This window comes from Tupaia chinensis, unplaced genomic scaffold (assembly GCF_000334495.1).
Source record: "Tupaia chinensis unplaced genomic scaffold, TupChi_1.0 Scaffold144262_1, whole genome shotgun sequence".
Classification (NCBI taxonomy): Eukaryota; Metazoa; Chordata; class Mammalia; order Scandentia; family Tupaiidae; genus Tupaia; species Tupaia belangeri.
The window spans coordinates 1,287,957-1,304,413 of record NW_006204120.1 but is presented as its reverse complement, the minus strand read 5'-3'; the positions used below and the strand labels follow the sequence as shown (position 1 = coordinate 1,304,413).

The 16,457-nt window shown below is 38.7% G+C and overlaps 1 protein-coding gene and 1 pseudogene across 7 annotated transcripts in view; both read left to right on the top strand.

Moving 5' to 3' along the window:
* Positions 1-16,457, top strand: part of ENOX1 (ecto-NOX disulfide-thiol exchanger 1) — a 548,245-nt gene that overhangs the window by 251,334 nt on the left and 280,454 nt on the right. For 6 of the 7 annotated variants that reach the window (XM_027767432.1, XM_027767431.1, XM_027767428.1 and 3 more), the window contains one exon: positions 12,600-12,746. The exons of the other annotated variant lie outside the window; for it this stretch is intronic. In XM_027767432.1, coding sequence (XP_027623233.1) covers positions 12,659-12,746 — 88 coding nt within the window. In that variant the 5' untranslated portion in view covers positions 12,600-12,658. The remainder of the gene's footprint in view (positions 1-12,599; positions 12,747-16,457) is intronic. 7 annotated transcript variants of the gene reach the window in all.
* Positions 9,605-11,098, top strand: LOC102490185 (ras GTPase-activating protein-binding protein 1 pseudogene; annotated as a pseudogene).

Genomic DNA, 16,457 nt, shown 5'->3' with positions numbered 1-16,457 from the left:
TAGTTTAGACTACTCCATTTAAGGAAAGAAAGAGAATGGTAGGCTCTTGCTTACAAAATAACACTCAACCTTAATTTCCTTCTGCAAGTTTTTCAAAGGTGACATAAGTCACCCAAAATAGAGAATAAAATGCATTGATTTTTAACATAATGAATAGTCCCTTCTTCATATTTTGGACAATTACGTTCCAGTTGTGATTCATCAATGCCTTTTTTATTTTATTTTTTTTTTAATTTGCCAAAGAACGCCAGAAAGTTCCCTTTGGAAAAACCCAAAACAACACTCAACAATTTTGTCTCCTTTTCTTTTACTTAATTGCCTGGAAGTAAATTTGACTCATTTATGAAGACTTAACCTAGTGCCATTATTAGCAGAAAAGATTATTTCACATTTTAAGAAGGCATGGGAAAATGCCAGGCACATAGCATCTCAAACATAAACTTTATTTGCTACCCTCTTGAAGAATTTGTTTGTGTATAATGTTGTTCACACCAGTGATAACAGAAAATGTATTTAATAAGTACTCAGAATTAATATGCTGTACTATGCATGGCTGCCTAATTTAATTTATCTCTGATTAAGCCTATTATGTTTGAGATCACTTTACAGAAGAGATTTTTTTGCCAGCTGTAAGCTTATTTGAATTGTAATATAAGTTAATAATGTGTGAAATAACCAGTGGTGCCTACTTCTAAATGTTAATTTTGCCAACCAACTTCCTGAGTCGATGAATACCCAGATCATTCATTGGCATTTAGTTAATACCTTGTGTGAAGATCAGCTATTGGAGTAGGTATGAAAATAGGCTATTTTAGGGCAACAGCAAATAGAACAGAGGTGCTTTAATTCCAAAATTCAAGGCAAAGCCTCTAAATTATGAAAGTAATTGAAAATCAGTGATTGGTAAATCACATAACATACCTATAAGTACAAAACTTTTACACGATGTACATTCTAAATCTATTCTTTCAACATTCAGTCATCATTGGATCAGAGAGAGTAGGCACCTCAGGGGTTTGACAGTGATCGAAGTAAGCAGCCTCTGCCTCAGTACCGGGGTGGTCACATCTCAGTGGGCCCAGCACGAGAGAGAACTTGCCCTGTTGCTGTTCAGTGACTTTCTCTGCCTTAGAGACCAAGGTTGTCTGTATGCTTGTGCTGAACCAAGTGTTCAGTCAGAATTAGCCAGTCTAATTCTTTTCAAAATCATAAATAATACTCAAAAAGTGATTGGGCCGTATGAGCAGTTGGTGTAATAGTTGTCCCTGAACTCCTATGTAGTTCACTGTGGTTCGAGTCCTGGACCCAGCAGCGTGAAACTCACATCGGGCATGCACGCATGTGTGCCCAAGAGGAGACTGGAGGAGATAGTATTGTGGCATGGCCATCCCCCCTGAGGAGTGATGTCTTGCTTTCTGTCTCTCTGTCTCTCTCTGTCTCTCTGTTGAGCACACACACTCTATAACAAAAATCTCTCTTAAAAAAAAAAAAGTGATGGGGCTAATTATGTTCCTTTGCTCAGCAGTTGACCTCGTATGAAGCTATGGACATCTTTAGTTATAGTTTGTATTGCTCAGAGTGTGAACTTTACTATTTGTACATACGTTTAGCTTTAGTAATCTGATTTTTGTAACCCATCCCCCCACTACTTTTCCTCCTGTATGGAATGCCTTTTCTGGGGCTCTAATTGAAATTCTATCCATCCTCAAAGCCCCCTTGAAATTCTACTACTGTGTACAATGTTCTAAGCCATTTCAGGCCATTGCCATTTCCTCTTTGAGCTCCTCTGCTTGAGCTCCTCTTTGAGCTGCTCTGGTCATCTGCTTTGATGTAGTCACCTTTAATATATTCAGTCATTTAATCATCTTGAATATATTCTACCATAGGCCTCCTGAAGGCAGAACCTTTCATTTTAAATCTTTTTGGATCCACAGTGCCTAATACAGTTTACCGAAAAAAAAAAGAATATCAACAGATGCTGGTAATTGGTAGTCAGAATGCAAACATGAACAATAGGTGAATAAATAAATATAGGTGAATAAGTAAAAATAAAGTCAATTTGGGGGTTCTCATTTTTTTAAAATAGTGTAGTAACAGAGGCAAAAGTACATATTAAAAATTAGAATAGGTTGGGCATAGAAGATGGCATATCAGTTACATCGCTGAACTCCCACATGACCAACCATGGTTCGTGTCCCAGACCCAGTGGTTTGAAACTCATACCAGGTGCATGTATGTGCAAACCCAAGATCCTGGGAGAATGGAGGAGAAGAGATTGCAGCATGACCATCCCCCCTAGGGGGTGATTTCTCACTTTCCTTCTCACTGTCTCTGGCAAGAACATGTGTCCTAGGCAAAAAACTTCTTAAAAAAAAAGATAAATGTATATATATATATACATATACACACATATAGGCCAGCAGGTAGCATTGTGGTTAAGGGCATTGGACTTCCACATGGCCAACCGCAGTTCAAGTCCTGGACCTGATGGCTTGCTTTCTTCTGTGCTCCTCTCTGGTCAAATTAAAATAAGTAAAATTAAATAAAAATAATTCTTAAAAACAGTGTGTGTACATACAAAAATATGTGTGTACATATACACAAAAAATAGAATAGGTTGTGGAATAGTATGCCACAGCAAAATGGAAAATGTCTTTGATAGTTCTATATATACTTCCAAAAATTAAAAAAAACTAGTAGAACTATTATCAAATGTGCAAAATGTAATATTCAATATTGAATAAGATGAGTATCTATACTCTTGGTTTATTACTCATCACTTTGAAAAACCGTACTGTACCCCGTAGTATACAGTAGATATACAATGAAAGATATACAAGGAAAAAACTAATCTGGAGAAAGATGAAATGCACATAATATAGTTTAGAAGCCAGATATCATAGTGGATTTCTCTTTGCTTTGAAACTTCTTGTTAGACCTATAGTTTGAGTCTCAAAATGTCTGAAAAGTAATGTTTTCTTGGGACCAGCAGTTAGCGTAATGGCTATGTCACTGGACTCCCACGTAGTCGACTGTGGTTCAAGTCCCGGACCTGGTGGCTCAAACTCACACCAGGCATGTGTGTATGCGTGCCCAAGATCCTGAGAGGAGAATGGAGGAGAAGGGATTGCAGTGTGGCCATCCCCCTAGGGGGTGATTTCTCGCTTTCTATCTCTCTATCTCTCTCTGTCTGGTGAGTGCACACGCCCTATAGCAAAAACCTCTCCAAAAAAAAAATAATAATAATAAGTAATGTTTTCTAGTGCTAGCTACATGAAAATCAGCTGAGGAGCTTCCAACATATATGCCCATGACAAGAATTTACCTTTAGATGAGTTAAATCATGGAGTAAATATCATTTTAAAATAGCTAACTAGATGATTCTACTAAGAAACCAGAATTGAGAACCATTGGTGTAAAAGAAATTTAAAGGTCACTTAAATTCATTCATCCATCTGGTATTTGATTACTTCCCACAGCTGTTTAGCAAAAGAAAGAAGAGTATTTCTATTGGGAGTTTAAAATTATAGTTCTCTGATACAGTATCCATGCCACATACAATTTTTCTCTCAGGGTATCACCCAAGATGTCCCAGTACCTCAGTTTGCAGGAGAAGATGCCACACAGTAGGAATGTCCTCGGTAATGGACAAACCTACATGGTTGGTCATCATATTACTTACACATTCATTTTTTTTTTTAATATTAGAGTTGTTTTTTTAACAAATTTATTTTAGATAAGTAGAAAAAGTGTTTAGGGTTTTTTTAAATAGACTTCTTAATGAAAATTTATAAATAATTCAAACACTTTAAAACCTTAGCAAACTTGAGGAAAAGAGTTATATCAAGAGAAGGGAAAACATTACAATAGTTTCTCATAAAATTCCTGTAGTTAAGATGGGAGATTTAGAGACCTGCAGTTAGTGTAATGGCTATGTCGCTGGACTCCCATGTAGTCGATCACAGTTTGCGTCCCGGACCCTGTGGCTTGAAACTGACGCCGGGCACGTGTGCATGCGTGCCCAAGATCCCAGGAGAAGAATGGAGGAGAAGGGATTGCTCTGTGGCCATCCCCCTTGGGGGGTGATTTCTCACTTTCTGTCTCTCTGTCTCTCTCTATCTGGCGAGCACACGCGCCCTATCGCAAAAACCTCTCCAAAAAAAAAAAAAATGGAGATTTTTTACATTCATTACACCAAAATATTCACTTTTATTTCTGCTGTGTAGATAAGAATGATGTTGTAATGTAAGAAGTTATTTTAGTATAATCTATAAGCTCCTTGAAGATAGATATTTTTACAAGTGAGAAAAAAAAGGCTTAGGGATGGCTACGTGGAAAGTTATTGATAGAGCTAGTGTCTGGATATTTTTCTGGTAGGATCTTAGACCTTTTCCTGCTACATACCCATTATTCCCAGCAATATTTAGCACAGTCCCTTCTTTCCTGATAAAAGGAAATGCTGGTATATTGGCAGAAAAGAGTGAAAGTATTTTATTAATCATTTTAACAGTTTAATGTATAGAGAAAGCATTGAAATTGATTCTTCATAAATGCCCTTTTGAACTGTATTCTTATGTGATATAGTCTTGCAACCTAAGGATTCACTTACCTCAGAGTTATTTTCTGTTTCGGTCACCTTGATCATTGAGCAGTCTGATCACTACATGGTTGATTCATTTCATTCATTGACTGCCAAAATTGCCAGATGTGTCCCAGTAATCTGAATGTCTTCATAACCAAATCAAATGAACGCTGCAGCAGTTCAGCCAATGGTTCAGCTGTCCATGATACTGATAATACCAAAAAGATGAAATATTAAGCTATACTTAGAATTATTCGGTTTAATTGAAATCATAATAGATTTTCCCCCATTCTAAAATTTATATGCTATTATGGAAGAAGGCATTCACAAATAAAAAATATTAAACCTATTTTTCCTTTCTTCCTTAATCAAGACATTTAGCCGAAGTTGTTAAACTCAGAAGAACATTTGTTAGAATGAGAAGTTACAGATCAACTCATTTATTTTTTTCTCAAACTATGTATGTAAGTACTACCAGGCCAGCCAGTGGTGTGGTTAAGGCAGATGAATCCAGCATGGCCAACCCTGTGGTTCAAGTCTTAGATTCAGTGACTTGAAAATTATGCTGGGCATGGGACCAGCAGTTAGCGTAATGGCTATGTCACTGGACTCCCACGTAGTCGACCACGGTTTGTGTCCTGGACCCGGTGGCTTAAAACTCACGCCGGGCACATGTGCGTGTGTGCCCAAGATCCCGAGAGGAGAATGGAAGAGAAGGGATTGCGGCGTGGCCATCCCCCCTGGGGGGTGATTTCTTGCTTTCTGTCTCTCTGTGTCTCTGTCTGTCTGGCGAGCACACACACCCTATGGCAAAAAAACTTCTCCAAAAAAAAAACCAAAAAACAAAAAACAAAATTATGCTGGGCATATGTGCATGCACACCTAAAATTCTGAAAGGAGAGAGAGATGGAATAGAAGAGATTATGGAGGCATGGCCACCCCTTATAAGGGTTACTTTCTTGCTTTCTCTCTCTGTCTCTCTCTCCATTGGGTACATGAGCCCTCTGGCTAGTTAAAAAAAAAAAAAAAAAAAAGAAAACAGTATCATCTGTAAGAAAATAGTGAGGAAGAGTCTGTAGTTATATAAGTTTGCATAATTCCAAGTAATACAAAACCAAGCAGGTACCTTGAGTGTACTAATATGTATTGTGAAACTTTAAGAATTGGGAAGGGGGTGGGCTTGAGATAAGGAAGGCATGTCTCAGAACTATCTAACTACAGAACTCTTCATCATGAGCATTTTTGAAGGGCTTCATACAACCTCCTAATTCTCACCCCTACACACACAGAAGGAAAGTTTGCCCCTTTATTTTTTTAAGTCCTTACACTTTTTTTACATTTTTTATTATTTATACATTTAATCACTATACATCTTTTAGATTGTAAAGAGACTTTACCCAACGTGATATACACCTCAGTTCAGCACAGTTGAGAATACAACACACATCCTCATCAACAGATAATAAACTGTATCTGTGTCCCACACGTCTTACCTCTCTATTTTTTTCTCCCTAATTTCCTATCCTATGCTCTTCCCTTCCTACAGTCTTTTCACTTTGTCTCTAGTGTCCATAACAATTTTTAATGCTTTTATGTCCTCCAGTCTTTCAGTCTCTACCATAGAGTGGGGACAGTCAGTATATGTTAAGTGGAGACTTACAATGTCTCTCTTTCATAGCCTGACTTGCTTCACTCAGCAGCAATCTTCCATATTTGTTCACTTTCTAATTCCAGGGCCTTTCCTTTTTTATGGCTGAATAGACAACCTCCTAATTTTATAAACTGGATTCCTTACAGGTTAAAAAACTGATCCAAAGACAAATGTTTTCCTTAGTGGTTTTTTTTGTTGTTGTTGTTCTGGTCTCCTTTTTGTCCCCTAATATTTCCTTCATTCATATTTCTTTTCCTAATTGCCTATAGATGATTTTCTCATCACTCTTCAGTAACTGACTGACAAGTTGATTTCTAGTGACCAGCTTAGAAGGGTGTGATACCTTAGAAATAGAGGTGAAAATCTAGTCACTTGGAAAAAAGGTGTTCTTTTAGATAGTATAAAGTTTTCAATAGCATCTTATGTTCTGATTTTAATAGTTTATATTTATTGGGCACCTATAATATGCCAATTTCTTTATATACATCATATGACTTAATCCTCATAAAAATCTGCAAATAGAAAATATTATGCCCATTTTTCTTTGGGGGATTTTATTAGCTCCCTGAGGTCATACATTTAGTAAAAGGTAGAGTTGGGACTTAAAGCAACATCTGTTTGACTATAAGATCTGCCACCTTTTTAAGTTCAATGATGTGACCATAGCTATGTTAGTCTTATTATTGATAGCATTGTTTTGTTTTGTTTTTAAAGCTGTTAGACTGGGCCGGCTCATGGCATGTTGGTTTAAGGGGCTGGGTCCCATATGGTGGGCTGCCCTGTTTGAGTCCCAGACACAGTGGCTTGAAAAACATGCTGGCTGAATTTTGCATGTATGTACATGCCAAAAATCCCCAAAGGGGAAATAGAAGAAAAGGAATTGTGATGTGACTATCCCTCATGGGTGGTGCTTTCTCACTACTCATCTCCCTTCATCCCCTCCCTGTCTCTCTCTCTGGCAAGTGCCTGTGCTATCTGGCAAATTTTTGAAAAATATGTTCTTGGCCACAATTGAGCATGATAGAGGATAGAAATAATTACATAATATTAGGTAGACAAATTTTTAAGAAGTATAAAAATAAAAATAAGTAAAGGAAAATAAAAGTATATGCAACTAAAAGGATTAACAGCAAGCTGCCTTAAATTTCTTTGAGAGGTGAGGTGAATAATATATGCATATGTACATTTGTTAATACACACATGAATGCCTTCTTAAGCAAAAAATAGACACTTCAGAGCTTTTAGAGTCAGTTGAGGGGCTAGCAGATGGCATACTGGTTACATTGCTGGACTCCCACATGGCCAACTATGGTTCAAGTCCCATACATGGTGGCTTGAAACTCATGCCAGGTGTGTTTGCATGTGTGCCCAGGATCCCAGGAAGAGAATGGAGGAAAACAGAATGTGTGACATGGCTATCCCCCCTTGGGGGGGGAGTGACTTCTCACTTTCCTTCTCACTATCTCTCTCTGTCTCTCTCTAGCTCTCTGGCTAGTGCACACACCCTAGGGAAAAAAAAAAAAAAAAAAAAAGGAGAAAAGTCGGTACATAATTGGAAGATAATCTGGACATATAATTATGAGAATTTTTGATGGAAATAGTGCTTTCCATATGAATTTTGAGTATATGGTATTGAATGACAGAATTGAGTTTAACAGTTAGCATTCTGATATAAATTTCTTCCTGTCTTCCAAGTCAGTAATTATGTTTTAGTTATCTTAAAGCTAGATGCATTTTTGCAATTTCTTTTCTTATTTAATAAGCTTACATAGCTTTTCTTAGTATAGTTATTTATTTAGGCTCATTTTCCTGCTATTTTATTTTTAAGAATTTGGGCCCATCTTCTTGCTGTTCTGTTTATAGCAATCTTTTGTCTGCCTTTTTTCCCCCCCTTTTCTTCTACCCTGTCTTTCTTTTTTCCTTGCTTCCTTCTTTCCTTCATTTCTCCTTATGCACTAAGAAATTAATGTAGTATCTACTTCAAGTTGATATTGGTCCAAATTCTGGAGCCAAGATAACAGAGAGATGCTGTGAAGATAAATGTATGGAAGGAGGCTAACTTCTCTTTGCTTGATGCTCCCTAGAAAATACAGAGAATTAAGATGATTTTGGTAAGGGCCAGCTTGAGGTTTGGTCAGTGGATAGGGCAGCTGGATTCCACACGGTTGACTGCATGGTTCAAGTCCTGGACCCGGCAGCTTGAAAAACACATTCAGTATATGTGTATGCCTGCCCAAAATCTTGAGAGGAGAATGGAAGAAAAGGGATTAAGGTGTGGCCATTCTGCCAGGGGGTGCTCTCTCATTTTTTCTCTCTCTATTTCTTTCTTGTGAGTTTACCACATAGCAAAACTAAAAACAAACAAATAAACAAACAAAAAAACAGAAACAAGCAAACACATTACCACATAGCAAAACTAAAAACAAACAAAAAAACAGAAACAAACAAACACAAAACAAAAAGACTTTCCCTAAAAGTACTTGTGAAGTGGTTAGTAGTTGATTTGGGATAACATGAGGAATTCCTGAATAAATCAATTAAAATAGAGTGAAATATATTAAGTACATATAAAAATACTATTTACAACAATGGGAAACTTGGTGTTTAGATCCGGGTTTCATACCCAGATAGCCTATTGTGCATATGCAAATATTCTAAAATCTGAAAAATCCAAAATCTTAAAGCACTTCTTTTAGAATATTTGCATATGACAATAAGCTTTCTGGGATATGAGACTCAAAACTAAATAAAAAAATTTATTTCACTTTCATATGTATCTTATAAATGTATTTTGAAGGAAAATTACACAATATATCTGTAGCATTTTTTACTACAACCCATCAAATGAGGTCATGTGTGGAAATTTTCACTTGGAGCATCACTTTGGTACTCAACAAGTTTTGTGTTTTGGAGCATTTCAGGTTTCAAATCTTTGGATTAAGGTTGTCCAACTTGTATATATAACTGTCTTGAATATAAATGAATGTGAGGGATCCCTAGCTACTTGAAGATAACTTCCAACATAAAATATAGAATAAAATATAGAGATTAAAACAGAGAGAAAGGAAAAGAGGTTAAGGGGGCTCAGAGAAAACATAGATAATTTAGGAAGCAAAAGATGTTTTTAATAACCTATATCTTCAGAAAGATGAGAGACTGTATTATATCTATGAAATGAAAAAGGCATTTATAGCAAAGAAATAATCAGAAAATAAGAAAGAGTTCTTGGAAATTGAACTTTAATATGTTTAAAAAAATTACCCAGAGAGTGTGCTGATGCAGTTGCATGAGGGGTTTCTGTCGTCTTACATGCTGTGGAGCAAAGCTTGTTCCTCTCCCCCTTAGCCACACAGGTTGAATTGACCAAAGTGATGGTTATGGAGAAGCCTAGTCCACTGCTGGTTGGGTGGGAATTTGTGAGACAGTATTACACACTGTTAAACCAGCCCCAGACATGCTCCATAGAGTTTATGGAAAAAGTTCTTATGTGCATGGGGGATTGGATTCAAATGGAAAACTAACAGATACTGTCTATGGACAGAAAGAAATTCATAGGAAAGTGATGTCACAAAACTTCACCAACTGCCACACCAAGATTTGCCATGTTGATGCTCATGCCACTCTAAATGATAGGGTGGTGGTCCAGGTGATGGGATTGCTTTTTAACAACAACCAGACTTTGAAGAGATTCATGCAGACATTTGTCCTTGTTCCTGAGGGTTCTGTTACAAATAAATTTTATGTTCACAATGATTCAGATACCAAGATGAGGTTTTTGGTGGTTTTGTCACTGAGCCTCAGGAGGAATCTGAGGAAGAAGTAGAGGAACCTGAAGAAAGACAACAGACACCTGAGGTGGCACCTGATGATTCTGGAACTTTTTATGATCAGAGTGTCAGCAATGACTTAGAGGAACATTTAGAGGAGCCTGTTGCTGAACCAGAACCTGATCCTGAACCAGAACCAGAGCAAGAACCTGTATCTGAAATCCAAGAGGAAAAGTCTGAGCCAGTGTTAGAAGAAACTGCCCCTGAGGATGCTCAGAAGAGTTCTTCTCCAGCAAGTACAGACATAGCTCAGACAGTACAGGAAGACTTGAGGACATTTTCTTGGGCATCTGTAACCAATAAAAACCTTCTACCCAGTGGAGCTGTTCCAGTTACTGGGATACCACCTCATGTTGTTAAAGTACCAACTTCACAGCCCCATCCAGAATCCAAGCCTGAATCTCAGATTCTACCACAGAGGTCTCAGAGGGATCAAAGAGTGTGAGAACAACAAATAAATATTCCTCCACAAAGGGGACACAGACCAATCCATTAGACTGGCGAGCAAGGTGATATTGAACCCCAAAGGATTGTGAGACACCCTGATAGTCACCAACTCTTGACAACCTGCCTCATGAGGTGGAAAAGTCAGAGCTTAAAGATTTCTTTCAAAATTATGGGAATGTGCTAGAGCTAGCTATGCATTAACAGTGGTGGGAAATTACCCAATTATGGATTTGTTGTATTTGATGATTCTGAGCCTATTCAGAAGGTCCTTAGCAACAGGTCCATCATGTTCAGAGGTGAGGTCCATCTGAATGTCGAAGAAAAGACTCGAGCTTCCAGGGAAGGAGACCATCGAGATAACCAACTGCGGGGACCTGGAGGCCCTCAAGGTGGGCTGGGTAGTGGAATGAGAGGCTCTCCCCATGAAGACATGATACAGAAACCAGGATTTGGAGTAGGAAAGGGCATTGCTCCAAGGCAGTGATAGTTCCTCATTGATCTTCATGCAGCAGTACAAATCCTAGTTCCTGCAGAATGGTGAATTTCTTCAACCAGCCTGTGGTATCTTGGCGTATTACTCTAGTCTGTTATAAACTGCTTAAGTTTGTACAATTTTACTTCTGTGTTAACTGGTGTGTGCTCATCCTTTTCCCTTTCCTCTGCTGACTTTTCAGTCCTTCACTTCCAGTTTTGAGGAATGACATTTTAGGAGTAATGGATTTTTAAAGAAGAAAGAAAAGAAAAAAAAGACAATTTCCTTGCTTTGCATATAGAGACTGGATTTTTTAACAGCCATTTCCCCAAAGAATGTGTCGCTTATTACTGACATTTGATATGTTTCATTCATTGGAATATTTCTTATTTTCTATGTGTTTCTAAAAGCCTGTTAGCAATACAGGATTTGATAAACATTTTGAAGGCAGGAAATACCCAAATTGTTGCTCTGAGAGTCATGACTACCTCTGGTGTGGAGAAATTGCCATTGGAAAATTTGACAAGTTTGATTCTTGCTGATATTGTTAAAAACTGAATAAAAAGGTGTTAATAGGAAAAAAAAAAAAAAAAGAATTACCCAGAGCTATAGAAGATAAAGTCAGGTAAACTTTCTAGAAAGTAGAATAATAGGCAGAGATAGAGACAGGGTGGGTGGAGGTAGGAAATGGAATGCCTCAGTCGATGAGGTTCATTGAGGATTTTACCATAGCAATTCCAGAAAGAGCCAAAAGAAAAGGGGTAGAAAGACAAGTACTAAAGAATCATATAAGAAAAAAAAAATGTTAAACAAAATAGTAGAGGGCCAGCTGGTGTGGTAGCTAAGGCACCAGACTCCTACATAGCTGACGATGGTTTGAGTCCTGTACCTGATGACTTGAAAATCATGCCAGATATATGTATGTACATGCCCCAAATTCCTCTTCCTGTCTCTCACTGTCTCTCTAACAAGCATATGTGTCCTATGTTAAAAAAAAAAAAAAGGAACAAGAACTTCCTTTTTTTTTAAGAGAGGGATTTTTGCTTTAGGGCACATTTGCTCGCCAGAGAGCCAAAAAGTGAGAAAGCACCCCCCAGGGGAGATGGCCACACCACAATCCCTCTTCCTCCATTCTCCTTTCAAGATCTTTGGCACACGCACACACATGCCCAGGGTCAGTTTGAAGCCACTGGGTCTGGGATTCGAATCATAGAAAGCCATGTGGGAATCCAGAGATGTAACCATTATGCCATCCGTTAGTCCTGAGTTTCCAGATTTAAAGGAACCAGAATGTACTAAGAACAATGGATAAGAAAAGATCTTCATTATGGCTCAGTACCATGAGATTTCAGAACAAGATTAAAAAGATTTCAAAACTTTCCGTAGAAATAGTACAGGTCATAGGTAAAGGCTCAAGAATACCAGTGGCATGAGGCTTCTCAGCTGTAGTTCTAGAAGCTAAAAGACAGTGAAGTACAGCCAACATATGCTGAGGGGAAATTATGTTTCACTTAGAATTCAATCACAAGCTTACCTAGCAAGCAAGTGTGAGAGTGGAATGAAGACATTTTCGGACACAGAAAGTCTCAGCAAATTTACTTCACATGTCCTTTTTCTCAGGAAGCTACTAGAAAATGTGCTCTACAAAAATGAGGGTGTAAACCGAGAAAGAGGAAACCATGGGCTCCAGGAAACGGGGGATCCAACACAGGAGAGAGGCACGGGGATTTCGCAAGATGGTGTTAAAAAGAAGTCCCAGGACAACAGGTGGGCAGCCGGCCTGGAAAAGCACTAGACCAGAAGGACTGGATGGGAGGCTCCTCAAGGGAAAGATAGATCGGACAGGTGAACTGCTTAGGGTCATCATGTAAGAAATACAGTTTAAATAGAAGTTTTATAGTTTCTTTGGGTGGTTCAGGAAAAGTTAGTAGTTGATACACAAAAGAAGTAAACAATAAAAAGGAAAGAAAAAAAGACAAGATGAAAGACACGATACCGCCAAGGGAGATGAGGCATCGAATAAGAGCAAAAGTATGCTCTTATGCTCCTTGGTTTTAACAGTGTTATATACATACTTTTATATATATATATATGTATATATATACACACATACATACCCGCACACACATACACATAACAGTGTTACACTGTATAATAATATAAACATAATATTCAATTAATCCCAAATTGCTATTTAGCCCACTGGAAAGATGAGGGAAGAATGCTTGTTGCGATGCGGTGATGATATAAATTTTCCTCATGTTTGTAGACATGAGGAAAGACATTATGTAATCACTGAAAGCGACAAATTTAAGAAAACAGTATACACACTGTACTTGAATACTGGGAAGCAATTATTGGAGTGAAAAGTGGTGGGGCCAGGGACCAGCAGATGGCGTAATGGTTACATCACTGGACTCCCACGTAGTCAAGTGAGGTTCAAGTTCTGGACCTGGCAGCTTAAAATGTGTGTGCCCAAAATCCCGAGAGAAGAATGGGTAAGGGATTGCAGTGTGGCCATCCCTCCAGGTGGTAATTTCTGGCTTTTTGTCTCTCTGTCTCTCCAGTGAGCATTTGCTGTATAGTAAACATCTGTCTCTTTAAACAAAAAAAGAAGTGGTGGGGCCAGCAGGTAGCATAGTGATTGATTAAGCCTCTGGACTTTCATGTGGCCAATCGCCATTTGAGTCTTGGACAGGCAGCTTGAAACTCAAACTGAGTACATGTGCGTGTTTTCCCAGAATCCCAGGAAGAGAAAAGATGAGAAGGGATTGCAACATGGCCATTCCCCTGGGGAGAGTAATTTCTCACTTTCCATTTCTCTATCTGTCCAGTGAGTGCACGTACCCTATAGCAAAAAATCTCTGTTCAAAAAAAAAAAGAAGAAAAGTAAAAAGTGGTTTCCTCTGCTTTGGTGGGAGTCAGCCTCCTTAGTGGGGTGAGTTAGTTTCTACACTAGGCACAACCACAGATTATCTCTAGAACCATCGCTTGGTGCCAAAGTCTTACCTATAAAGGAGGTTATTCACTCTGGCAAATGAGTATCTTTCATAGCAACAGCAAAAAAGAAAAATCAACCAAAAACATAAAGTTTCTTCTGAGAAGTGGGAAGAGGCAATAGGGAGATATTGGGTCCAGGATTACTGTTTTTAGTTACAGGCCTTTATAATACTGTTTTCCTTTTTAAATTATGGGCACGAATATAAATATTAACTCAATTTTTAAAAATGGAGGAATCTGAAGTAGAACATATAAAACCAAGGAGTACCTCTCTGAAAAAAGGCCAAAGCAATAAAGAGAAATTATTGGTGCTTTTGTTGGTGTCTTTCTGAATTCATTCATCTCATGTCTGATAACAAAGTAGGACACTCAGGACTCTCTGCTAGTCTTACTCCACCCAGCACTCCCTTTCATCAGCACCCACTCCCCACATTCTGTATTTACGCCTGGGTCTAGTTAACGTTCCCTTTATAGTACCTCTGGGCTTTTGCTTATAGTGCAATTATTGCTCACCTACTATGCACATGTATTCCCAACACTCCCATAAACACACTCCCATTCAAACTCACACACTCATCTCTTCAAAAGTCCCTTTGGGCCACCTCCTTCCCTTGAACACTCTTCTTGTTTATGTCTCGTCTGGCGGGGCTATAAATAATAGTGTTCTCCCTTTTCTCTAACTCCTATGGTATTGCCTTGGGTACCATTTACCACAAACTACCCTGTGGCAGAGTTGTTCTTACTGTCCTATCTTTGATAAGAGCCTGGACGGTGACAAGGGCAAGGGCCATATTGAATTGGTATTTGTTTTTCTGAGGTGCCTGGCAGAGTGCTGACATATTTCAGGTACCGCTTCAGATATTAATTAAATGAATAAATTAATCTTCCATTAAATGTGAAATCTGTTCAGTCATATGCCTCAGTTCTGAACATCTGTATCTGCATAAATAAACATTACTGGAAAGTTAGGTTTTGTTTTGTTTTGTTTTAGTTTAGTTTTTGCCATAGGGAGCATGCCCTTGCCAGACAGAGACAGTGAGTGAAAGAGAAAGTGAGAAATTGCCTCCTCCCCCCAGGCATGATGGCCACACTGCAAGCCCTTCTCCTCCATTCTTCTCTCAGGATTTTGGGCACAAAGCATACATGTGCCACATGAGTTTCATTCAAGCTACTGGAGCTATTCAAACCAAGCAGTTGCCTATGTGCCTATGTGGGATTCAGTGCCTTAACCTCCATGCCATCTGCTGGCCCCAAGGTATTTTTTGCTTTTAGTTTAAGGACATGTATGTGCTTTCTTCCTTAGAGGGGAGATGGTGCACAAATCTCAGAGGAAAACTGCTCCCTAATATTTAACATAAACTTTCTTTGTGGAGAATGTGGAACACTTGTCAGCTTTAAGGTTATAGTTGTTGGGTTCATAGGAGTTACAGGTCACTTGGCACTGAGGCTGTGGAAGGCAGGACATCACCTCGACTTCCAGGTACAGACATCACTCTTAGCTTGTTGGACAATAGAGCAGCTTAAAATGTGGTGGGAAAGGGGAAGCCCTGTCATGAGGCCAGAATACTAACGTAAGAAAGGAAGTGGTGAATGCTCAATGACACCGCAAGGTTGCCTGGATAGAGTGGCAGAAGGAGGACTTGCATCCATAGCTTTCCACACCTAATTTAGATGGCTTTCTGTTTAATCAGGCTTTATACCACAAGCTGCAGATCTCTTTATAATAAGCACTCAAGTGATCATTTAACAAATGATAACAGGATTAGTACAAAACATTCCATGTATGGGAAGTAACAAAATACCCAGCAATATTATAGTATATGCAAATGGTGGAGTACTGTGGAGTCACTGAAAGGAATAAGCTGGTGGCATGGTGGATGAGGCAGCTGGATTCTTCATGGTTGAGTTTGAGTCCAGGCTCAGAGGCCTAAGAAGTATGCCAAGTGTGTGTGTTTGTGCCCAAAATCTTGAGGGAGAGCCAGAGAAGGGATTGCGGTGTGACCATTCTGCCTGGAGGGGGTGCTTTCTCATTTTCCCTCTCTATGTCTCTCTCTGCGTGAGCACATGTACCCCCGGGAAAAATGTACAGAAATAAAAGGGAACAAGGCAGATCTGTAAGTGCGGTGAGATACAGGAAAAACTCAGTGTGGAATAGGATGATCTGTATTCCAGTATTGCCTTTCAGTAGAGGCCTTCTTTAACCCCTGCATTTAAAATTAGGCATGCCTTGCTCACTTCTCACCTGGCCTTTGCTCTTTCTTTTTTTCTCCATTACTTTTTACTTCTATCTAACATAATAGTAGAATTTGCTTGCTTATTTTTTATCTGTCTCCCCTACTAGAATGTGAACTACATGAAAGATTTTGTCTGTCTTTATTTACTGCTTCCCCCACCCCCGAATACCTCCTCAAAATGATGGAATAAGTGATTTGTATGAGAAACTTCTTTTTGGCCAGTTGGTGTGTGCACCCACTGAAG